Source organism: Mauremys mutica, chromosome 8 (genome assembly GCF_020497125.1).
Source record: "Mauremys mutica isolate MM-2020 ecotype Southern chromosome 8, ASM2049712v1, whole genome shotgun sequence".
NCBI classification, from domain to species: Eukaryota; Metazoa; Chordata; order Testudines; family Geoemydidae; genus Mauremys; species Mauremys mutica.
Genome location: NC_059079.1, coordinates 10,004,936 through 10,028,636, shown reverse-complemented (window position 1 = coordinate 10,028,636; position 23,701 = coordinate 10,004,936). Strand labels below are relative to the sequence as shown.

The 23,701-nt window shown below is 43.0% G+C and overlaps 1 protein-coding gene across 7 annotated transcripts in view; it reads left to right on the top strand.

Moving 5' to 3' along the window:
• Positions 1-4,695: 4,695 nt before the first annotated feature.
• Positions 4,696-23,701, top strand: part of TTC39A (tetratricopeptide repeat domain 39A) — a 72,635-nt gene continuing 53,629 nt past the window's right edge. Inside the window, exons 1-2 of one of the 7 annotated variants that reach the window (XM_045027459.1) lie at positions 4,696-4,882; positions 19,588-19,689. In XM_045027459.1, coding sequence (XP_044883394.1) covers positions 4,743-4,882; positions 19,588-19,689 — 242 coding nt within the window. In that variant the 5' untranslated portion in view covers positions 4,696-4,742. Of the gene's footprint in view, positions 4,883-6,521; positions 6,551-7,061; positions 7,132-14,912; positions 15,077-15,559; positions 15,579-16,549; positions 16,576-19,587; positions 19,690-23,701 lie in introns of those variants that run through there. The other 6 variants (XM_045027463.1, XM_045027460.1, XM_045027464.1 and 3 more) reach the window with 6 other exon arrangements.

Here is a 23,701-nt window from a genome sequence, read left to right as displayed (position 1 = left end):
ACATGTGATTTACACTTGTGTAACAACTTATGCTAGTGTAAATGGTGAACTTTAGGGGTTTGCAGCCGTACAGCTACACTGCTGGCTAACCATTGAGGGTAGCCAATGCCCAAAACATTAGAACAGATTGGAGGTGATAGAGTCAAAGCCGTCTAGTGGGGAGAAGAATGGAGTGGGGCTTCTTGAGACACCAAGACTCCTGGATTCTTTCCCTGTTCTACCAATGATTTGTTGTATGACCTTGGGCAAGTCATTTTTAACTTCATTATCTGTTAAATAATGACAATATTTCCCTATCTTCCAATAGTGTTGAGGCTCAATGTTTTTAATGTATTGTTTGTAGAACATCTTGCGCAATGAGGCCTAACCTAACCTACTGCAATATACACATTGTATAATAATAAAGATTTTGAGATCCTCAGGGCACTGTGGAAGTGCAGAGTATTTTATTACTATTTGTCCTGGTTGGACATGTTTCCAGTGTGAGTTGTGGAATTATTTGCATATGCCAAATAGTTTAATTTTTTAAATGTAACTACAGTCCCTGGGAAAAGAGCAAGTTTTTATCCAGAGTTACAGGAATTGTACCCCATTTCAATGTGAAATTAAAAAGATCAATTTTTTAATTCAATATATATCATGGGCAGGAGAGGTTTTATACTGTTTGTTCTCCTCTGTCTGTGTATACAGCCAGTATCACAACAAAAAGAATACTAAAGTGCTATTTGGAAAAAAATAATTTCAGATGCCTTAGGTTTAGAGTTGTCTGTCAGGAATAGTGGGTGAACTCCTGACCCTATTGAAATCAATGGCAAAACTCCTATTGACTTAAGTCAGGATTTCATCCAGTAGCCAGGGGTAGGGCTGTAAGGCACAGGCCCTAACCACTCACTTGGCAGACAACTTTTAGGGCTTCTTCAACAAGTCACGGTGACGGCTAGAATATCTGTTTTCTTTCGGAGTGTTTTTATAAGCATGTGCCAGAAGTGGTTTTATTTTGCTGAAACTGCTAGTTTTTCCATTACATGGTTTATTCTTGCTTTTATCGTAGCAACAACAGAGCATTTCTTCCTGATTACTGTATCTTTAAACAATAAATGTAATGCAAATATTTAATACCATAAAGTGATTTAGCTTTCACCCTCTACTCTTTGTGCTATCATCCAGAGGTCTGAAAATTTGTCTATCAATAGTGGCTTTTCAATCTAGCCTCACCTGCACATGGTGTTTCCAGCTTACAAGGATAAAAAAAATTCCTCCTTATGATTCACTTCTATGAAGATACTCATAGGAAATTAATTCATCTTAATTTATTCATACAAACAATTTTTGTTCCATCATGCTGTGTTAAGTATTGTTGTGCCAGGGGAGTAGTCTTGTTGTTATCTTTACCCTTGATATCTCTTTTGTGTCATTGCTAAGTTAATGCTCTGGGGCAGAGAACATGTAGTATTTGTACTACAAGATGTGTATTGCACTTTTGAGGTCTATAAAATAAATAACTCAAATGCTGGAGGGTCCTACAAAAGTTTACACTTAAATGATGTCTATTTCTTCTTCTGGAAGACCCAGGCTATTTACTAAGATGGAGTGAACAAAAGCTGCATTCACAAGTGTGCTTGAACTGAACATAATTCCATTACAGTGTATACAATATAGTGCTGGTCTGCTAAAGATTAAAAAGAACACTAGAAAGGTGGGCTACTATGTGTCTAATGGCTTTGAATACTGTTTGTGGCTTTTTCTTTTTGTTGGACGAAGAGTTGGTAAGTTCACTAACGCATATTAAATGAAAATGTATGAGGCAGAAATATCCCAAAGAGAAGCTAACATTGATTTATTACCAGTACATTTGATTACGTATCCAGGAGTCAACACAAAAACTCCATCAGTATTAAATATGCATTCCGGTACAGTTTCTGCCTAGTTTAAAGAATTTACACACTAGGCTATTCATATCACCTCTACTGTAGCAGCCTGGTCTGAAAAGTTCCATGTATCTTCACAGCCTAATATACTGAAATATTCATCTGATCCCAAAAAAGTCAATACAGAAACATCGTCACAGCTCAGAAATTACCTTTGGAATAATTTTGCTGAACTGAAGCTGTAATACTAGTTTAAGAATAAGGGGATGATTATTCCAGTTCTCACTTGGATTATTTTTTTTCTTTTGTGGGGGAGAGCAAAGAATCTTCGGAAGCCCTTTTGGAACCCTGGGATTCTCTATGCTTTCCCCTATTTTACAATTTCTACTCTTAGCAGTTGTAATGCAGGGTGTTGTGTGTGTGGCCAACGAGGACTAGATAGGGCTCTCTTGCAACCTGTTACCTTTTGCTTCTTAATGGTCAGGTGGGATACTGTCAGGATTAAACTGCTACTATAGCAGTGCCTGAACCATCAGAAGGACACAATTTCCTCATTTATTCAGACTCTCACCTTTGTGGATTAGCCTGGATTTGTACTTATTCTTCAGCACTCTCCAGCATCCAACTTTATGTGGGTGATGTATTTTAAATAAATGAAAAGTACTTTAGATGTACCATAGACTGAATGTACAGTCTTCCTCTAGAAGTGAATGTATAACAAGGAACTTGGGATGTACAGGATTAGCTATGCAGACAGGGCCGGTGCAATCCATTAGGCGACCTAGGCGGTCGCCTAGGGCGCTAGCATTTGCGGGGCAGCATTTCAGGTCCTTCGGCGGCGGCCAGATCTTCGGTCCCCCGGTCGTTGTTGGCATTTAGGCGGAGGGGACAGGAGGGTGCGGGGAGGGCCGCCTGCAACAAGTAAGGGGGGGCGTGGCCCCCAGGGGAACCACTCCCCGCCCCAGCTCACCTCTGCTCCACCTCCTCCCCAAGCATGCCATCGCCGCTCCACTTCTCCCGCCTCCCAGGCTTGCGGCGCCAATCAGCTGTTTGGCGCCGCAAGCCTGGGAGGCGGGAGAAGTGGAGCGGCAATGGTGTGCTTGGGGAGGAGGCGGAGCAGAGGTGAGCTGGGGTGCCGTGTGGGGGCGGAGAGCTGCCACAGGGCTGGGTGGGGGCACAAAGTGGAAGTTTTGCCTAGGGCATGAAATATCCTTGCACCCGTCCTGTATGCAGAGAGATTTTTCAAAGGCACAAATTCATGACTATTAACCCTTCCTAATTCTTAAATATTCAGTGTATTCTGAAAGGTGTAGAGATAGTCAAAGCTTCAAAATTTGGATCTAGATTTCATACACTCTACAGTTCAGGGCTGTTTCTATGTCAGGTTTTGGCTTGGCCATTTACGAATATTACAATCCCTTTGCAAAATGTAGGTATTTGAACCTCAAAATTCAAAGGAATTTTGGATTAATGAATTTGGTTTGGGCCTATCTCCAGTAATCTTTACTGAAAAACAACCTGGGTTAAATTCAAACCTGTGAATTTACCTAATTCTTTTGTGAACCCAGTTATGCTTTTGTCTTCACAATATTCCCTGGCAACAGATTGACTGTGTGTTGTGTGAATAAGCACTTCTGCTTGTTTGTTTTAAACCTGCTGCCTATTAATTTCATCAGGTGACTCTTGGTTCTTGCATCATGTGAAAGGGGAAATAACACTTCCTTACTAATTTTCTCCATACCATTCACGATTTGTGTTGCCCTTCTTTGTACTTTTCCCAATTCTAATATATCTTTTCTGAGATGGGGTGACCAGATCTGCACGCAGTACTGTATAGTGTTTCATTTAGATATTTTCTTTCAATGTTATGGACAATTCTGAATTTTAATTCTCTATCACAAATAACTCCCTACCTTACCCCCCACACCAGTCTAATTTTATTAAGTTTGGGATGACAACTGCCTGTGCCATTCAGCACTAAATAGAGTTAGTTCTGAAATTTTTTTTTACCTAAGACACCTCTGTAACAGAAATGGTGTTTATATAAAATAAGAAATATGATTGTGAAATTTAACTATCTTCCCTTTGGTTTTGAAATAAGAAATGTGTCTAGTTAAATGATCACAAACTAAAACCCTGCATGTGAACAGCTCTGAAAGAGCTGATGGGGGGAAGTCTGGGTCCTGGTTTGAATGTGGCAGTAGGTCCATCTATCACTGTTAATATCTGACGATACATTTTTAAAAAGGGGTTTTCAGGCCTCTCAGTGAGGGTCTCTGACCTTTCACATAGTTTTCAAACACCCACCTCATGAAATCTCCCACCCCCTAGTTCTGCTACTGCTGCTACCTCCACTTTCCTACTTGTGAAGTAAGAGGGAGAAATAAAGTCCAGGGAGCAGAACCTTACTCTTCTGCCATATTTAATTTAATGGACCTGAACTTTGAACGTGGAAGGGATAATGGGGCGGAGGGAATTAAACCGCGACCGAGACCAAACACCTAAATCTAGCAAAATTTAATTCTGGATTATGAACTTGGCAGCAGGCTGCACATGACTCCCGCCCTATGCACCATTGTGCTGTGACAATCCGCGGGGCTCCCTGGCGCCGGGGACAGTCGGCTCCGCTCCCTGCCCTGCGCCCCGCTTGGGCTCTTCGCGGGGTGCCTGCGGCCCGGGTGCAAACCGGGGCACGGCGCGCACCCTCCCGGGGGCTCCGCGGCAGGCGGGCCCCGCGAACCCGGGCCCTGTTAAGACCCAGCGATGCGAACCGGCGCCGCCGCTCACCTGCAGGCGCGGCCGCTCCGGAGCCAGCGGCCCTGCCCAGGGGAGAGCCCGACCTGAGGCCGCCGCCTGCTTTGGCTGGGTCCCACCATGGGGCAGGACGGGACGGGACGGCGGCTGCATCGGCCCGAGCCTGGAGCACAGCGGGAGTGCGGGCAGCCGGCCCCTCCCGCGGCGTTCATGGACTTCCGCGCCGCCCGGAGCTCCGGCAGCAGGAAAAGCGACCCCAGGTCTGCGCCAGGCAGGGGCCCGCTGCCCTGGGGTGCCGGGGAGCTCCAGGGGCTGGGCTGGACTGGGCTGGGGGAGCTCCAGGGGCTGGGCCCATAGGGTGACCAGACAGCAGGTGTGAAACATCAGGACTGGGGGTGGGGGGTAATAGGAGCCTATATAAGGAAAAGCCCCGAATAACAGGACTGTGCCTATAAAATCAGGGCGCCTGGTCACCTTATGGCCACAGGTGTCACCGCGTTGTGTCGCAGAAGGCAAAGCTCGTGGGGGGGATGGGGACTCCTTGCTGGGCTTGTTCTAGAGGGACACAAGAGTCACCATCTCCAGCCAGTGGGCAATAGGTAGCCCATACATTCAGCCCCAGTCCATGGACACACATACTAGGTTGGCCTAAACGTTTTAAAGCATTTTCTGTCTGGTTTTGAAAATCATTGTAATGACGTTCTGGCTTGATGGCACCTGCTAGCCATTCCAGTTTTCTCAGGCACTCCTTTGTAAAGGAAACCTGTGCCATGTAATCATTTAATGTTAAAGGTAGGTTATGGTGTCTTAATGTCGGGTGAAATGGAGACTGTGTTTGCTGGATGAACAATCCTTATTTAGACCCAATTGATGTTGTATTCTTATATTTTGACAAATAGTTCCTGCTTCCTCAAAGAAGACAGATTTGAGATTAGATGTGTTTTCTGCTCTTGAGCTGGCCTGAGATGCCATCAATTTAAATAATAATAAAAACTCCATGAGATGAGGAGTCCCTGTTTTGGGCTAACAAGGAAATCAAGCTCATGTGATCTTTCAGTTGCTTTAACTCAGTTTATGAACTCTGATGCCTTTTAAGCAGTGTGATCTAATTATTACAGCAGGGACATGGGAGTCAGATCCCCGGTTTTATTTCCAACAGACACACTGATTTGTGTGAAACTTTGGGCAAGTTCTTCACTCTCCCAGTCTGTAAAAGGTGCTATATCAGCACAAAGTATTCATCATTTGCTCCTTTTTGTTTTGCTCTAGTTAGGCCATTCAAATAAAGGACTTACTTAGCCCCTGGTCCTACAACAGTTAAATGTAAATTTAACTTGACTCATGTGAATAGTATAATTGAAGTTTGTGGTATTACTTACATGTGTAACTGTTTGCAGGATACAGGCCTTATTTTTAAGCTTTTGTTTGAGAAGATTCGTGTCATACCTTAGTAGTATAACATTGTCACTTACTGTTGCACAGTTCAATATTTTATCTTATTTTTAAAAAAAAGTACATTTAGTGTTGCAGGAGGTAAGACTCAGCCCTCTCACATGCACATTGCTAAAACTGATAAACTTCTAGTATGTGTGTGGAGGGGAGGGGGTACTTTGGTTAACAAGTGAATCTGTGTTTAAATAATTAGCTAGGATCTGGAATCTTATGTGCTCCAGTATAAAAGTTAGCATATCTTATTTACCTCTGAGAATAGACTCCCCACCTACTATGAAGATTCTTGTAATAAACAGTTTGTTACATTGACTTTGATTGTATAACAAACTTAAGGCTATTGTTCTTCAGCAGACAAGGAAGACATTTACTGATAAAAGATCAGTCTGGGGTACATTATAGCCTAGAATCTGATTATTTTATAAAGTGGTTTCAAAGTGCACCTACAGAGATGATCAATTTTTTACCTCTTTCCACCTGTGAGTAATTTTCACTGGGCTTAGTGGGATTTATATGTGCAAACTGAGTCGAGAATAACTTCAATGCAAGATTTAAATTGATCTAGAAAAACCATGACAGAAAGTGTTTCCTGGGTTTTAGAGCATAAGTGTTAAAGGCTCTCAATCTGCCATGGAGTTTCCATTAATGTTGGTTAGAGTTGTTGGTGAGAACCAAGGGAAGTGGTATGTGGCACTTAGAGCAGTGAAGCAACTGAGTGATTAGCAAATTTACACTTCCTATAGAACCATTGTGAGAAGCTAAAAATGCTGAATGTTTTAATGTGTTTATAACAGCCTTGCACAATTCTATTGACATATTCTCCTTGGACAAGAATTTTTCTAACTGGCTACTAAAATGTTTTTTTTTTCTTCCCACTCTTAAGGGTAGGTGAGTAGATTTTTATGCCTGGGCTAATACATTTTCATGATAGTATTGCAAGGCTGTTACATAATGAAGATTGATTAATGTGGTAGTGGCTCAGTGTGGTTGTGGCCACATTACACAGGCATTTGTTGGAGAGTAAGTTTGGGGTACAAGAAGGAATGTTCAGAAGCATCAGGTAATTTTGTTTAAATTTTGGGAGACAAGGAAAGATGTGCCAGAAATCACACTGACTTACCTGCTTGTTATTCACCCTCTGGGGTCTAGCAAGGACACCCAATTTTGGGTTTTTTTTGCTCCCTATCTGATACCAGTAGCATGCCAGCAAGAGAAAGATGAAAGGAAGTTCAGGTCCTCTACTTAGCAGGGAAAGGGGGCTAATTAGTAATAACAGACTATATAAGAAGGCTGAGGTGTTTAATGCCTATTTTGCTTCAGTTTTCACTGAAAAGGATAATTGTGAGTAGATACTTAACACAATTATTATGAACAACAAGGGGGAAGGCACACAAGCCCACAAAGGGAAAGAACAGTTGTTAAATGTATTCAAGTCAGCAGGGCCTGATGAATTTCATCTTAGGGTACTTTAGGAACTAGCTGAAGCAATCTCAGAAACATTAGCAATTATCTTTGAGAACTCATGGAGCACAGGTAAGGTCCCAGAGGACTGCAGAAGTCCAGACATAGTACCCGTCTTTAAAAAGGGGAACAAAGAGGACCCGGGGAACTGTAGACCAGTCAGCCTAACTTTGAAACCTGGAAAGATTCTGGAACAAATTATTAAACTATCAAATTGTAAGTGCCTAGAGGATAATAGGGTTATAAGTAGGCCCTACCAAATTCACGGTCCATTTTCGTCAATTTCATGCTCATAAGATTTAAAAGATTGTAAATGTCACGATTTCAGCTATTTAAATCTGAAACTTCACAGTGTTGTAAATGTCGGGGTCCTGACCCAAAATGGAGTTGTGAGGGGGGTGCAGTACTGCTACTCTTACTTATGTGTTGCTGCTGGTGGCGGCGCTGCCTTCAGAGCTGGGCAGCTGGAGAATGGCGGCTGCTGGCTGGGATCCCAGCTCTGAAGGCAGAGTGGCTGCCAGCGGGAGCGCAGAAGTAAGGACGTCATGGTATGGTATTGCCACCCTTACTTGTGCGCTGCTGCCTGCAGAGCTGGGCCCTCAGTCAGCAGCCTAGCTTTGAAGGCAGCAGAGCAAAAGTAAGGGTGGCATAAGTATGGCATTACCACCCTTACTTCTGTGCTTCAGCTGGCGGGGTGCCGCCTTCAGATCTGGGCGCCTGACCAACAGCCGCCGTTCTCCGGCCACCCAGTTCTGAAGGCAGGGCAGAAGTAAGGGTGGCAATATCACGACCCCCTAAAATAACCTTGCGACTTCTCCTGCAACTCTTTTGGGTCAGGACCCCCAATTTGAGAAATGCTGGTCTCCCCATGAAATCTGTATAGTTTAGGGTAAAAGCACACAAAAGACCAGATTTCCCCGTTGGGGAGACCAGACTTCAGAGTCTGTGATGCATTTTTCATGGCTGTGAGTTTGATAGGGCCCTGGTTATAAGGAATTGCCAGCATGGATTTCTTAAGAACAAACTGTACCAAACCAACCTGACTTCCTCCTTTGACAGAGTTACTGGCCTTGGGGATAGAAGGGAAACTGTAGATGTGCTAAATCTAGATTTTAATAAGGCTTTTGACACAGCCCTGTATGACATTCTCATAAGCACACTAGGGAAATGTGGTCTAGATTCAATTACCATAAGGTGGGTGTACAACTAGTTGAAAATCCATACTCAAAGAGTAGTTATCAGTGGTTCACTGTCAAAGCATCTAGTGAGGTCCCACAGAGATCTCTCTAGGGTCTGATACTACTCAATATTTTCATTAATGACTTGGATAATGGACTGGAGAGTATGCTTATACATTTTCAGATGACCCAAAGATGGGAAGGGTTGCAAGCACTTTGAAGAACAGGGTTAGAATTCAAAACAAACTTGATAAATTGGAGAATTAGTCTGAATGAAATTCAGTAAAGGCAAGTGCAAAGTACTACATTTAGGAAAAAAGCTAATGTAGTGCCCATCTTTAAAAAAGGGAAGAAGGAAGATCCAGGGAACTACAGGCCAGTCAGTCTCACCTCAGTCCCTGGAAAAATCATGGAACAGGTCCTCAAGGAATCAATTCTGAACCACTTAAAGGAGGGGAAAGTGATCAGGAACAGTCAGCATGGATTCACCAAGGGCAAGTCATGCCTGACTAACCTAATTGCCTTCTATGATGAGATAACCGGCTCTGTGGATGAGGGGAAAGCAGTGGATGTGCTATTTCTGGACTTTAGCAATGCTTTTGATACAGTCTCCCACAGTATTCTTGCCAGCAAGTTAAAGAAGTCTGGGCTGGATGAATGGACGGTAAATTGGATAGAAAACTGGCTAGATGGTCGGGCTCAACAGGTAGTGATCAATGGTTCCATGTCTAGTTGGCAGCTGGTATCAAGTGGAGTGCCCCAAGGGTCGGTGCTGGGGCCGGTTTTGTTCAATATCTTCATTAACGATCTGGAGGATGGTGTGGACTGCACCCTTAGCAAGTTTGCAGATGACAGTAAACTGGGAGGAGTGGTTGATACGCTGGAGGGTAGGGATAGGATACAGAGGGACCTAGGCAAATTAGAGGATTGGGCCAAAAGAAATATGATGAGGTTCAACAAGGACAAGTGCAGAGTCCTGCATTTAGGACGGAAGAATCCCATGCACTGCTACAGACTAGGGACCGAATGGCTGGGCAGCAGTTCTGCAGAAAGGGACCTAGGGGTTACAGTGGACGAAAAACTGAATATGAGTCAACAGTGTGCCCTTGTTGCCAAGAAGGCTAATGGCATTTTGGGTTGTATAAGTAGGGGCATTTCCAGCAGATCGAGGGATGAGATCATTCCCCTCTATTCAGCACTGGTGAGGCCTCATTTGGAGTACTGTGTCCAGTTTTTGGCCCCACACTACAAGAAGGATGTGGATAAATTGGAGAGAGTCCAGCGGAGGGCCACAAAAATGATTACGGGGCTGGAGCACATGACTTACGAGGAGAGGCTGAGGGAACTGAGATTGTTTAGCCTGCAGAAGAGAAGAATGAGGGGGGATTTGATAGCTGCTTTCAACTACCTGAAAGGGGGTTCCAAAGAGGATGGATCTCGACTGTTCTCAGTGGTAGAAGATGACAGAACAAGGAGTAATGGTCTCAAGTTGCAGAGGGGGAGGTTTAGGTTGGACATTAGGAAAAACTTTTTCACTAGTAGGGTGGTGAAGCACTGGAATGGGTTACCTAGGGAGGTGGTGGAATCTCCTTCCTTAAAAGGGAATTAAAAACATGCTGCTCAATAGAGAACTATAAGAAAATGCAACAAATTGTCACAAAACACATAAACCCCAAAAGAACAAGTATTGAAAACTAACTCCAATGTAAACCAAATTTTACAAATGCACCTGTAAGAAATGTACCTTATCTATGTTATGATCAACTAATCAATATTTCTTCTAACAACAAATTTATTGTTAGAAAACCTCTAATTTCATCCATCTTAGTCCAAGGAGTTTTATCTACCCAAAGATTGCATCTTTCTAGTGAAAAAGGCCATTGTTGGTTTGAATTAAAGGAAGAAGGAGCTGTTACAACTTGTTAATCATTAGTGCTGAGTAAATGGTTTACAATGAGTAATTTACCCAACATATATAGCTTCTTCCTGGTCACAGAATATCCATGAGCAGATTGTTTTCTGGAATGAATTCATTTTATAACAATGCTTGGAGTGGATTTTTTTTTCTGTGCATTGATCTTCAACAGTTTGCTGCAAGTGTCTGATAACTGAGCTTTTGCTGTCTCGTGATTGGTCAGATAATTCACATGGTATTTTCTTTTCCTTGACTGGCTGAGCATGCAAGCATTTTTAATATCTAGTCACCCATGTAACTTTGCAGTTAGCATTCTGTGAACATTCATGCCAATAAAATCTCAATTGTTCAAATGTTCACAAAAAGGGAACACAAATGTGGCGTGAGTATTGCTGAAGCAAAGCTATTTAAAAGTAAATGAATTTATTACTCTCTTTCTTTCAAGTGCTTGTCCAGATGTGTCAAACAGAATGTAAATAAGTCAGCGACAAAACCCAAGTCTCAAGGCTCACAATGCAGTGTCCTATCCACTGAATCACACTGCTACATCTCTCTGTTTTATTTATCCAGATGTCCCATGGACAGCTAGGCCAGAAACCTGGGAAGAATCATTTAGCAGAGTGCTATAATACTGCTTAGATCTTGTGATTTTGTAAATGGATGTGGTAAGTTTTAGAATAGTATTTCTCATAGAACAGAGGTTCTCAATCTTTTTCTTTCTGAGCTGCCCCCCCCCTAAACATGCTATTAAAAACTTCAGGGCACACCTGTGCCACAACAACTGGTTTTCTGCATATAAAAGCCAGGGCCGGTGTTAGGGGGTAGCAAGCAGGGCAATTGCCTGGAGCCCCATGCCAAGGGCTTCCACGAAGCTACATTGCTCAGGCTTCAGTTTGAGCCCCAAGTGACAGGGCCCAGGGCCCTGGGCTTCAGCCCCATGTGGTGGGGCTTTGCTTTCTACCCTGAGCCCCAGTGAGTCTAACGCTAGCTCTGCTTGGCGGCCCCCCTGACACCTGCTCACGGCCTCTCAGGGTGCCCCGGAGCCCTGGTTGAGAACCACTGTCATAGAACAGCTGGCAAAAGGTTCAAATAGATTATTATACAAGTGCTGACCAAGCTCTTCTAAATCCAAGAAGAACTTTATCACATGTGAGTCTTCAGTAGAGAAGAGGTGAGGAACATGGGTATCAAATCCTTTCATGTTGCCATATTATTATTTATTATAATGTATTGTATTATCATAGCCCCTAGCAGCTCTTGTCATGGACCAAGACACCATTATACTAGTGCTGTACAAAACACAGAACAAAAAGATGTATGAAACATGGGGCATTGCCAGCTTTCTGCGTAGAACCACAAGGATATTGCTGTCCCGTGGATGTACTAAATGGTCTCCAGATGTTGGTAGGAACCGGATATGTCAAAAATGATGTTGTTTTATTGAAACAATTTCTAAATTGAAAAAGGAAAGACAATAACTTTTTTTTAAACTGTTGTGGAGGCTGATTGTTAATTCTCTCTTCTTTTGGTGGTCACAAGATGGCTGTTCATATTAGATTATTTCTGGTCTGACTCCACTTTCGGAGTGTTTGTATAATAGAGAAGAGACTCTTCCCAAATGATTGAAAATCATTATGCATTTAGGAAAGAAAAAACTAGTCTCTGATTCATATGGTGTTTATGGCATTACAGTATTACTCAAAGCAGTGAGCCATTTAAAGAAAATCTTTAAACGGAAGAGATATGCCCTGATATCCCCTATATCAGTGGGTCTCAAACTTTTTTTACTGGTGACCCCTTTCACACAGCAAGCCTCTGAGTGCGACTGCCCCCGTCCAATAAATTAAACACACTTTTAAAATGTATTTAACACCATTATAAATGCTGGAGATAAGCAGAGTTTGGGGTGGAGGTTCACGACCCCCCCATGTAATAACCTCGTGACCCCCTGAGGGGTCCCAACCCCCAGTTTGAGAACCCCTGCCCTATATTGTCTGTGATTGCCCAGAGTTATTGTGCTAGAGTCCAGTATTATTGGCAGTGATGGCCATATATATGTCAGTATTTCTGAGAATTATGTGGTAGAGGGAGATCCGTAGTATCACTGATCGCACATACAGTCTTTAGTGGTTTTGGCATCAGAACAAAAAGCAACAGACCTGTTTTGCAGTGGAGATGTTGCAATCTTCCCATTTTTGCTCAGTGTCAGTACTAAAATTCTTAAAGGAAACCTTCTGTAAAGGAAACCTTTGGTGGGGTTCACTGTGCTTTGGGGAGAAGCATTTCTCACCATCCATGAACTGTGAAATACAATTGGAAATAAGTGTTCTTTTTAAATGGCATTGGTCTTTTCTGAGCCTTCTACTAGCTGTGGCCTACTGCTGAATCCCTACACACAAGTCTGTACCATACACACAATGGAATGAAAAAATCTGTAAAGAAACAGATTTCAATGTCCTTTTTCCAAAAGAGAATAATGTTTAATCATGAAAAGTACCTTGATTCTGTGTTTGTTTTACCATTTAAAAATATATATCGGAGGACTAATAATTAAACTATTTTCAGTGTTGCATCTGTGGACAGTACTGCTGTAGGCACTCAGAGGTTGATATTTAAGCAAAAAGAGCCCAATCAGGCCATGTGCTGAGCACTTCTGCAGAGGTGCTGAATGTTCTCAATTCCCACTGAAGTCAATGGGAATGGAGAGTGCTCAGTGCATCACAGGGTATGTTATAATTATTTTTATAAAGCACACCTGCAAAGGTCCCCAAGCCAGAGTATGATGATTTCATGATTCATGGCCTTCATGAATAAGTAATAAAAACCATAAATGAAAACAATACAATTGTCCTTCTAAAACCTGCAAACAAATAGAGCAAAGTAGAAGGGGATTCTAGGAAAGATGGACAGGAGGAGGTCCTAAATATGGAGGTATTGGTGGTTTTAACTAAAACAAAAACCAACCTTAAAATAAAAAAAGGGGGGTTGCAATAGCTGTCTAGGGAGCAAATTGCACCCTCTTCTAGGGGCTAGCTCAGCAAAGGTACTGCTGGCTGGGGTAGTGGAATTCGTAAAAGGCAGGTGGTTTTAAAGCACAGATACTTGCCAAGTCAAGGCTTGAAGAAGAAATGTCAGAAACAGCAAGAGCCTGCTGGGCAATGGGGACCCTGCAGCTCCCACCTGCTGCAGGCCAGGGGAGGGGGCAGGGTGCTGGACCCTCCTTGCTCCCCATTTTGTCAGGGGTGTTTTTAGTAACAGTCAGGGACAAGTCATGGCTTCTGTGGTTTTTTTTCTTTATTTCCTGTGACCTGTCCCTGCCGCGGAAGAGCGGGAGTGAAACACCCCCCCCCCCCCGCCGCTGAAGTGCCGCCGAAGCCCCGGACCGCTGCCGGGTATTCGAATCGGGCCCCGCCGTTCATAAAGCCGGCCTTGGGAGGGGGACATGGCAGTAGAGAAGAGGGCAAGGGTGCCGCAACTAGGGGACCAGGGGGCCATGGCCCCCTCACTTTTACCCCTCCCACTTTTTACTGGCTGTAAATGATGGGGAAGAGGGGTCTTGGGGGAAGGATGGGGGATGGAGCCATGGTTCAGGCACCAGTGCCCCACCTCACTGTTAGGAAGCTTCCACCACCCCTGAAAGAGTGACAGATGTGGCATGAAGCTGAGGAGAAGAGACGGTGAGGGAGTGGGAGGGTTGGAGCAAACAGCCAATCAGCACAGGGAAGAGAAAGTCCCGTCAAAACTAGAAAGTTCTCTTAATGTCTGAAGGAACAGATCTCCTGCCTTTGGCCGCTTCTGCTCCTACTGCCTGGAGTTTCTTGGCGGTGTAGATGCTAAACTAGGGAGGCAGGGGGTGCTGCCACACCCCCTGGCTTGAAGTGGTTTCCATTCTATACAGCATTTACAGTTTGGTTCAATGGCTCTGAGCCCCCCCACTATAAACATTGTTCCAGCTCCCCTACTTGGGAGAAAACTGCAGAGGAGCCAGCCACGTCCATGTGGGGAGGGGGAGAGTGTTTCCACCCACTATACCATTATGGGTCCAGCAGGGGTGCTGGGGTGGGGAGGGATGGCCCTAGGTGTGTGGCCCCATATTAACCCTCCCCCCAATGCAGTTCAGCCAGTAGGAGCAGAAGCAACTGGAGTCTGACTGAGCAATGCCTAGCCCCGCAGAGGGCATGATTCCCAAATCACTCATCCATAGGCTATTAACTGAACTACAGAACTCCCTTTATGTTGTCATAATGACCAATCAGTGAATATGCCAGCTCTGCAGGCAGGCAGACCATGCCCTGCCCTGTGCTTACTGTTGACTGTCATTCTGAGCTGGTTAAGTGGTGTGGCGTGCCTGCTGCTGCTAGATGTCTTTTGGTAATTCACGCTGCTGATTTCCACACTCACTATACAGTGCAAATGACCATGTCGAAAGACAACGGAGAGTTATTAGAAGGGTAAGTACAGATATACAGTTACTTACATTTGGATTTGAAGCAGTGCTGAGTTTATATCTGAGAGGAGGCAGTAGAGAAACAGGGCAACCCACTGAAGCATGACTAATCAGTTTGCAAAAATGTTCAGTATTCTCTAAAGTATTTCTTCTTTGAACTACTATATTAACAGACTAGGATCTGTATCACTTATAATTAAATGGCATTCACCTGACCTGCTTACATTCTGCTTTCTTTACTCACTGAGTGCATCAAATGCCCTAGTTTCATTAGAACACTAGGAAGGTAGGTGTGTAACTTGCATTACTGTGGCTGCTGAGAGGAGAGTGGGATTGTGTTAAGCATTCTTCTTTTAGAAAGGATTCCAAGGGGTTCCGATATTTTATGCATACTTTGAACTTTTACAGTGTTAAACGTCCAGCAGGTTTCTCTTGTAAAAAGGAATCTCACAAGGAAGTGTACTTGTACTTCAAAAATAAAACAAAAATCAACATTCTGCACAAAGGTAAATACTTTAAAAAAAAATCAAAATCTTATTAGTAATAACATCTAAAGATTTTTAATTAGATGAGAACATGTTTCAGATCAATGTTAAATATGCTGTTATATTGAAGGACATAGGTTTCAATTGTAATATACTCAGCTTACAGATGACAGTTTTAAAATAGTAAATATAGTAGGCTCATAGTGGGGCTCTAATTTGTATAGTTTATTCATACATTATATTGTATTAGACACATAATGGCTCACAGGGATGCTGGGGCTTGGGGCTAATCAATGTCTGAAATCCTTCCAGGAGCAGAACAATAGGTAGCACAACTGAAAAGTGTGATACAGGCGCTATGAGACACTGTCACATAATGTGTTTCTCTCAAATTTCAAAGCCTGGTTCTTGAGCATGGAAAAAATCAATAAAGTGTTTTGCTTTTTAAAGAAAAATTATTGCAAAGTCCTCAGTGTAATTACTAGCCTCTCATTGCCTTATTTTGAGCTCTGATCTTTTTCTCATTAGGGTGATACTGTTAGCACACTTCCTGTTTTCGAGGTCTATTTCGTTTTCAGTTTGATAGTTATATGTTTGCAATTTTTTTTAAAAAGGAAGCAACAGATTCCAAGTCACAAGGCAGTTTGTTAGTTAGAGCAGCCAAAGTCAGGGAGAGAAGGAGGAGAAAATGACTTTGTAAAAATTACCCAAACTAGCTTGTGCACCATGTACTAATGAAATCTAGTCTTTCTTTAAAGGGTTCAAAATAGCCATATTTCAACTGTTTCGACATTTCCCAGGGCACATTAACCTTGCCAATGCAAAGTCTATTGTTCTTTCTGCCATTTCATGTACAACAATTTTATGTCTTGTGTTGAACTTTGGCCAGAACTTTTCAACTGGTCTATTATCCCATTACCAGTCATCCTGAGACCATCTGAGAAGCACTCCTCAAAGATTGGCCTGACGCATCAGGCCATAATATCAGAGTCTCCTAAAGAAAACAGATGCAGTCAGGGTAAGGCACTGAAGTAATCCTCTGATTACGGTAGGCTGCATTTGGTTTTTCACCTAAGCTAGCACTTTGGGGCTGACATTGGAACTGATTTGAATATACATTGCTGTAGTGACTTATTTCTTTCTCATATTTTGTGGTCAATGGCTGCACAAAATGTGGGTTAAACAGTACTGCCATGAGGCCATGCCAGCAACAACTTATGTAGGGGTTTCCATGCTGTCGAGACCATTAGTCCCTCAAATCCAGTATTTTGTCTCAAGCAGTGACTTCAGAAGGTGGTGGTGATGGGAGGGAACCCTGCTGCAACTAGCCAGTTATGCTGCATGTTGAAGGGATGATTGCTTTCTGACCACTGCAATGATCACCTCAGGGGTAGGCAACCTATGGCATGGGTGCCGAAGGCGGCACGCGAGCTGATTTTCAGTGGCACTCAGACTGCCTGGGTCCTGGCCACTGGTCCGGAGGGCTCTGCATTTTATTTAATGTTAAATGAAGCTTCTTAAACATTTTAAAAACCTTATTTACTTTACATACAACAATAGTTTAGTTATATATTATAGACTTATAGAAAGAGACCTTCTAAGAACCTTAAAATGTATTAATGGCACGCAAAACCTTAAATTAGAGTGAATGAATAAAGACTCGGCACACCACTTCTGAAAGGCTGCCGACCCCTGGATCAGCTTATACCATATTCTAGCATGCTTAATTACTAATGTTTTTATTATAAAATAATCCAGGCACAGTATTTGACACTCTGATCCCACTGCAGTAATAAATTCTGTAGACTGATCATAGAATCATAGAATCTCAGGGTTGGAAGGGACCTCAGGAGGTCATCTAGTCCAACCCCCTGCTCAAAGCAGGACCAAACCCAACTAAATCATCCCAGCCAGTGCTTTGTCAAGCCTGACCTTAAAAACCTCTAAGGAAGGAGATTCCACCACCTCCCTAGGTAATCCATTCCAGTTCTTCATCACCCTACTAGTGGAAAAAGTTTTTCCTAATGTCCAACCTAAACCTCACCCTCTGCAACTTGAGACCATTACTCCTTGTTCTGTCATCTTCTACCACTGAGAACAGTCGAGATCCATCCTCTTTGGAACCCCCTTTCAGGTAGCTGAAAGCAGCTATCAAATCCCCCCTCATTCTTCTCTTCTGCAGGCTAAACAATCCCAGTTCCCTCAGCCTCTCCTCATAAGGCATGTGCTCCAGCCCCCTAATCATTTTTGTTGCCCTCCGCTGGACTCTCTCCAATTTATCCACATCCTTCTTGTAGTGTGGGGCCCAAAACTGGACACAGTACTCCAAATGAGGCCTCACCAGTGCTGAATAGAGGGGAATGATCACATCCCTCGATCTGCTGGAAATGCCCCTACTTATACAACCCAAAATGCCATTAGCCTTCTTGGCAACAAGGGCACACTGTTGACTCATATTCAGCTTTTCGTCCACCGTAACCCCTAGGTCCTTTTCTGCAGAACTGCTGCCCAGCCATTCGGTCCCTAGTCTGTAGCAGTGCATGGGATTCTTCCGTCCTAAATGCAGGACTCTGCACTTGTCCTTGTTGAACCTCATCATATTTCTTTTGGCTCAATCCTCTAATTTGTCTAGGCTAGCAAGCTGTATGAAGAAATATTTTCCTTCATTTCATTGAGAGCCCTTGTTCTCATCTTACAGGGTAGGTAGGGTAAAGGAAGGGTCTGATCAGTTGTTTTTTGTTCTGCAATTATTAATTTTGGCTATCTTAGAGATGGCCGAGAACCAAAAACCTGGATGCAACTGTAACACCGACACCCACACTGTCAGTGGGCGGGATCGAACTTGGGGCCTCTGAAGCTTAGTGAATGAGCTAAAAGCCACATGGCTCTTAGTGAAGGCTGTAGAGCAGACTCATTAATCTCTCTCTCTCTCTAAGTGGTCTCCAGGCCACTAGATGGGACAGAACACCACACCAGGAGGTGTGTGGTTACATACTTCCTCTAGCTGAGGAAGCGCGTTCCATGCTTCAGAGACTTCCCAATTGAAATCCCGGACGAGCACCCCCACTTGTAACACCGACAGACCCAGGTCGTCGGCGGGCAGGATCAAACCTGGGGCCTCCGGAGCTTAGTGCATGAGCCTCTAGTGCATGGGTCTTAGCTAAGGCGCTATATATACAGATATATACACACACACAAAATATATAAAATCTCTGTCTGTGGTCTCAGTGCCACTAGATGGGTCAGAACACCACACCCCGGAGGTGTGTGGGTTAGACAACCATCACCAAACTTTGGAAACGTTTAGGTAAAGATCCAGACTTTGCAGCTGGTCCTTATTTCTATAATGGACCAAACCAAAACCCTGCATTTAACCACTACCTGAACTGTGCGGCTTGGGTCCCATCTCGAGTCTGTTTAGTCTTTTGTTCCAGGGTGAAAGGGGGCAAAGAACACTGCTTATTCTCTACTTCTGGGGTAGGGACCACTCTGTAGCATTTTTTTACTAGTTCAGGAATGGCACTGAATGAAGGGTTACCACCAATCCTAAGATTTATGGGCTGATCTCAGTTCTGATCAGTGAGCCTAGAATCTGCAGGGCAGTTTAACAAGCCTTCGATTTAATTTGAATCTGAAAATGTTATAATGTGAGGATGGTGCATCTTTAGGTGGTGACATTGTGTCTGTATATGATAACATGGCACCAAGACAAGAGGGTACTCTGTTACAAACCTAATGCAAAGGGATTTAAGATCTTATAGTAGAAACTGACCAGAAGGTGATGGGTGGAGGCTGTGTCTGTGTGAAAGAGAGAGGGAATGAGGGACAGATAAAGGAATATCTAAAGTGACAACTAGTTTCTTATTTCCTGACAGCATATTTACTACAAAGCTAGGGGGTTAGTTGTTATGTGGTGTATTAGTGGACTTCTCATAAATGTTATCATGACAAGAAATGAGAAGCTCAATAACAGAGGATTGGAAATACCGGTAGTAGGTTTTGTCATTCTTTAATATTATTTTTTTGACAGATCTGCGTCAGACCTGAATATAGCCCTGGATGAATGTATGACGGCTGTGGATTTATTTCTAAGCAACAAATTTCCTGAGGCCCTTGCTTTCCTACAAGCTAAGTAAGTTGAATACTTTTCCCAGCTTTTTGCTTTGTTTTTGTTTTTTTTTCTTTGCTTTCTTCATCTTCCATTAGGACTGCTACTACACTTTGAGCACTAGACAGATAAATAATATTCCTTTTGGATTGGAGGAGGTGGGGAAATAAAATAACCTTTTAGGTTGTACATAGCAAGTTGCTGGTGTTGGAAGAAGGAAAGATTCCCCTCCCCCCCCCCGCCCCCGAGGCAGGTAAATGGCATGGTATTGATCAGTGGTTATAGTACTTTGTGCAGCTGCCATATCAACAACATCTTGGGGTTGTCTGTATGATGCTTTAGTCCACACCAGGAGGGTGTGAATTTTAGTGCATGACAAGCTAGTGTGGACTATCTTATCCATGTGGACCCTGCTGACATTCGCTAAAGAGTTCCCTAGTGCTGGTTAGTGTAGTACTGTTTGAAGCAGGACTACGTTAAAGCCCAGTAGAGAACTTTCTGTGCATGTCAGCAGGGTCTACACAAGCCGGGCAGTGCACAACTAGCTAGTACAGATTAAAATTTACATCCTTCTGGTGTGGACTAAAGCACCATAGAGACAAGCCTATGGTGACTGAAATGTTTACCAAACAGTATGTTCTGTAACATGCAACCTGGTTCTTACAGTTGTTTTTACCAATGAGTACAGGTTCTGTCGCAATTTGTTACACAGAACATAACTGGGAAAAAAATGTTATCAGGTTATACATCATAGCTGAAAGTAATCTCTCCTGGTCTGTGTCATTAACATGTCAGAGTATAAAACCTGAACCAATAACTGGTCACTGTTTATGTTGTTTCCCTTTTCCCAGTTCATGCTCCTTGTCCTCACTTTCACGTTTCTGAACAGCTCTTCCATTATCTCTGCTCATTTTTTTCCACTCTCTCAGCTCCTTTGATGCCTTCCATCTGACAACAGTTTTTTTTCTCCTTTTTCCACTTCATTGCCTTCTTCTATGCTGCTTCCTCCTTTAACGATCTCCATCCACATACATATCCGTCCCCGAGGCACACTTCTTCCATCAGCCCTTTCAGTGATAATCCCACAAGCAATGGAGAAACCTTTAATTAGTTTTAATTTTCTATCATCCTATGAATAGTCCTTACTCAGCAATTTAGATAAGGCCAGGTTGTAGGATCAAGTGCCATTAATGTAGCTATCTCAGTGTAGACAAAGAGAGCCACAGCTTCAGTGGAGCTCAACCCTGCTTGAAACTAGGGTAAACTCATAAGAAGGTAAGAATTTTCATACTGGATCAGACCCAAGGTCCATCTACTCCAGTGTCCAGTCTCTGACAGTGGCTAGTACCAGTTGCTTCAGAGGAAATTGAGAGACTCTGCAGTAGGCAGATGTAATGTAACTTGCCACTCATCATAGGTTTCATCCTGATCTCTAATAATAGATTGAGATAGGATTAAGCCCTGAAGCATGGGGTTTAATATCCCTTCTACAAAAAATTGTTATAATTATGGTAAGTCTGGATATTCTTGATACCCATATTAAATGTCCAGTCCCTTTTTGAATCATGTTGAGATCTTGGCCTTAAACGCCTTAACTCATTGCCATAGTATCTTTTCACACAATTTCCTTTTCTCGGTTTGAATTTTGCACCCTTTAATCTTATTGAAATGTCCCCTTGTGTAAAGAGGGTCGGTGTAAATCTGATTTTGTCCTTGCCTGTATTTGGGGTTTGTATTTGTTCAGTGGCTGGCCATCAATTGATTGATGGATTTGGGGCCAATTCCCAGAGTAGACAAGATCTCAGCTGACATTTGAAAGGTTTTCTTTGTGACCTTGAAGGCTAGAGAGTTAATTTTGTTGAAGAAGTGCTTTGCTTCTGAAATACATTTGTGCAGCAACTAAAACACACACACGCCACTGTAGCCATGCTGACAGTTGCAAAATTGCATTATACACACAACCCTGGTTAGGTAAAAAGGTAATAATTGGAGATATACCGATCTCCTAGAACTGGAAGGGACCTTGAAAGGTCATCGAGTCGAGTCCAGCCCCCTGCCTTCACTAGCAGGACCAATTTTTTTGCCCTAGATCCCTAAGTAGCCTCCTCAAGGATTGAACTCACAACCCTGGGTTTAGCAGGCCAATGCTCAAACCACTGAGCTATCCCCTCCCCCCCCTTATGAGCAATGAGGGCATGTGATCACTTTTTAAATTTTTTTTGTGCCTTTCTTTATTCCCACAGTTTTCATACTTTAACTTGCATCTGTCTGAATTCTTTGCTTCCCAAGTCCTTCTGTATTTTATTGCCAGCGCCCACCCCTGCTGCCACAGGTTGTTTTGCCTAGTGTTGTGCCATCGGCAGATTTCGTCACTGCACCTTCCTTATTTTAAGCTGCTGATGTATACAGTGAACACAATTGGATATAGGGTCAATTCTTGCTTTGGCTCTTTGCTATGTCACTTTCTTTCATCCTAAACTGCTTCCATTTACAAGTACCCTGTGATAGCCGTGATTTGTTGGGCTGGAGACTATCTGGACTCCAGTCACTGGTGTGCAAGAGTTAAAAGAAAACAATATGGCTGCCTTAAGTCTTTTTGCATTTGCTCAGAGCTGGGATGGGCCTGAGATGTACAGAAAAGCAGCTGGGCCACCAAGTTGCAGCAGCTGCACTTGCCCCATTTATTGCTTCAGCCAGCCTCACGCCCCGCCTCCATGTAAAATAAATCTCAGTGTTGTGCATCTCTTTCCTGCTCTTCTCCCTGCCTGTCACAGCAGGCGCCACCAAAGGGAAGTGCTGTTATGCTTGGTATGTGTCAAGGATTCATTCCAGTGGGTGTGATTGTACCTACCTTATTTGGGCACTGACCCCACTCCTTGGTACCAAAGGTACTGGCTTTGTAGGTTGCACTGCTGATAATACTGTGTAAAATGTGCTTTTGACAAATTGTGGAGTCAGTGAGCTTTCTAGTGGCTTGGGATGATATCTGCCTTATTTCCAGTGCTGTAGAGTTGTGTTTTTGTAGCATGGGAGGATGTCATGAAATGTTAACAAGAGCAGCACTGTTTTCACCGAAATCATGTGCAAAATACCCACATGGGCACAGGGATATGTTTACTTTGTGTTTAAAAAATAAAAGAGACATTTTTGTGAAGGGGGATAGTAAAATGCTGCAAAAGTGACACTGAGACCCCTGTTGTGAAGGGGCCTATATATTTGTCTATCCATCCATTTTTATTCTCGTTCACTGCATATAGTTTCCATTCTGTTTTCATAGGGCCCTGTTGAATTCATTTCATGAGCTGACTTTATATCCTCATATCTTGAATATGAATTTATTTAATTGCAAAACTATTTTCAAACTGATCTTTCATCTTGGTCCATTGTTAAAGGGAGGCCCCTTAGCCCTTGGCACCACAGGCAATACAGAGTTATAATCCCTAAGACTGTAGTGGAGAAACAGGAAAAGCTGAATTTCGTTGCAAATGATCTTCATTACAGACACACGCCATCTCTTTAGGGAATGACAATAGTTGTGAGAGTGGGATGTGTAATAATAGGCAACATTTTCTTTGGGGGTGGGGCATCAGTTCTTCATTGTTGCTTTTTAGCATGCTGAGATTTGAAATGGGTTTCCACAGCCTGTAAAAGTATTTATTTTTCAGAATTCTTACCTGTTGTCCCAATAATTCTTTGTTTTAGATTTTGTGGATTCATCACTTATGGTGTGGGACATATTCTGTTCTGGGTTACACCATTGCAATTCCACTGAAATAACCAATTTAGCCACATTTGGCGTCTAAAATCAGTTTAGCTCCATTAATCTTCCTCTCATTTGCATCAGGTGTAACTCAGAGCAGAACTAGACTCTGCATATATGACGATATCTATTACAGCAGCTGAGACAGAGTTATAACTGACAGGTCTTTCCCAGGAGTTTAAAAATAAATACCTTGGGAAGGTGTCTGGGTGCTTCTGTGTAGTGGTAAAATCTCTGTTCCTGATGGAAGAGCATGTCAGAAAGGCAGATCTAGTT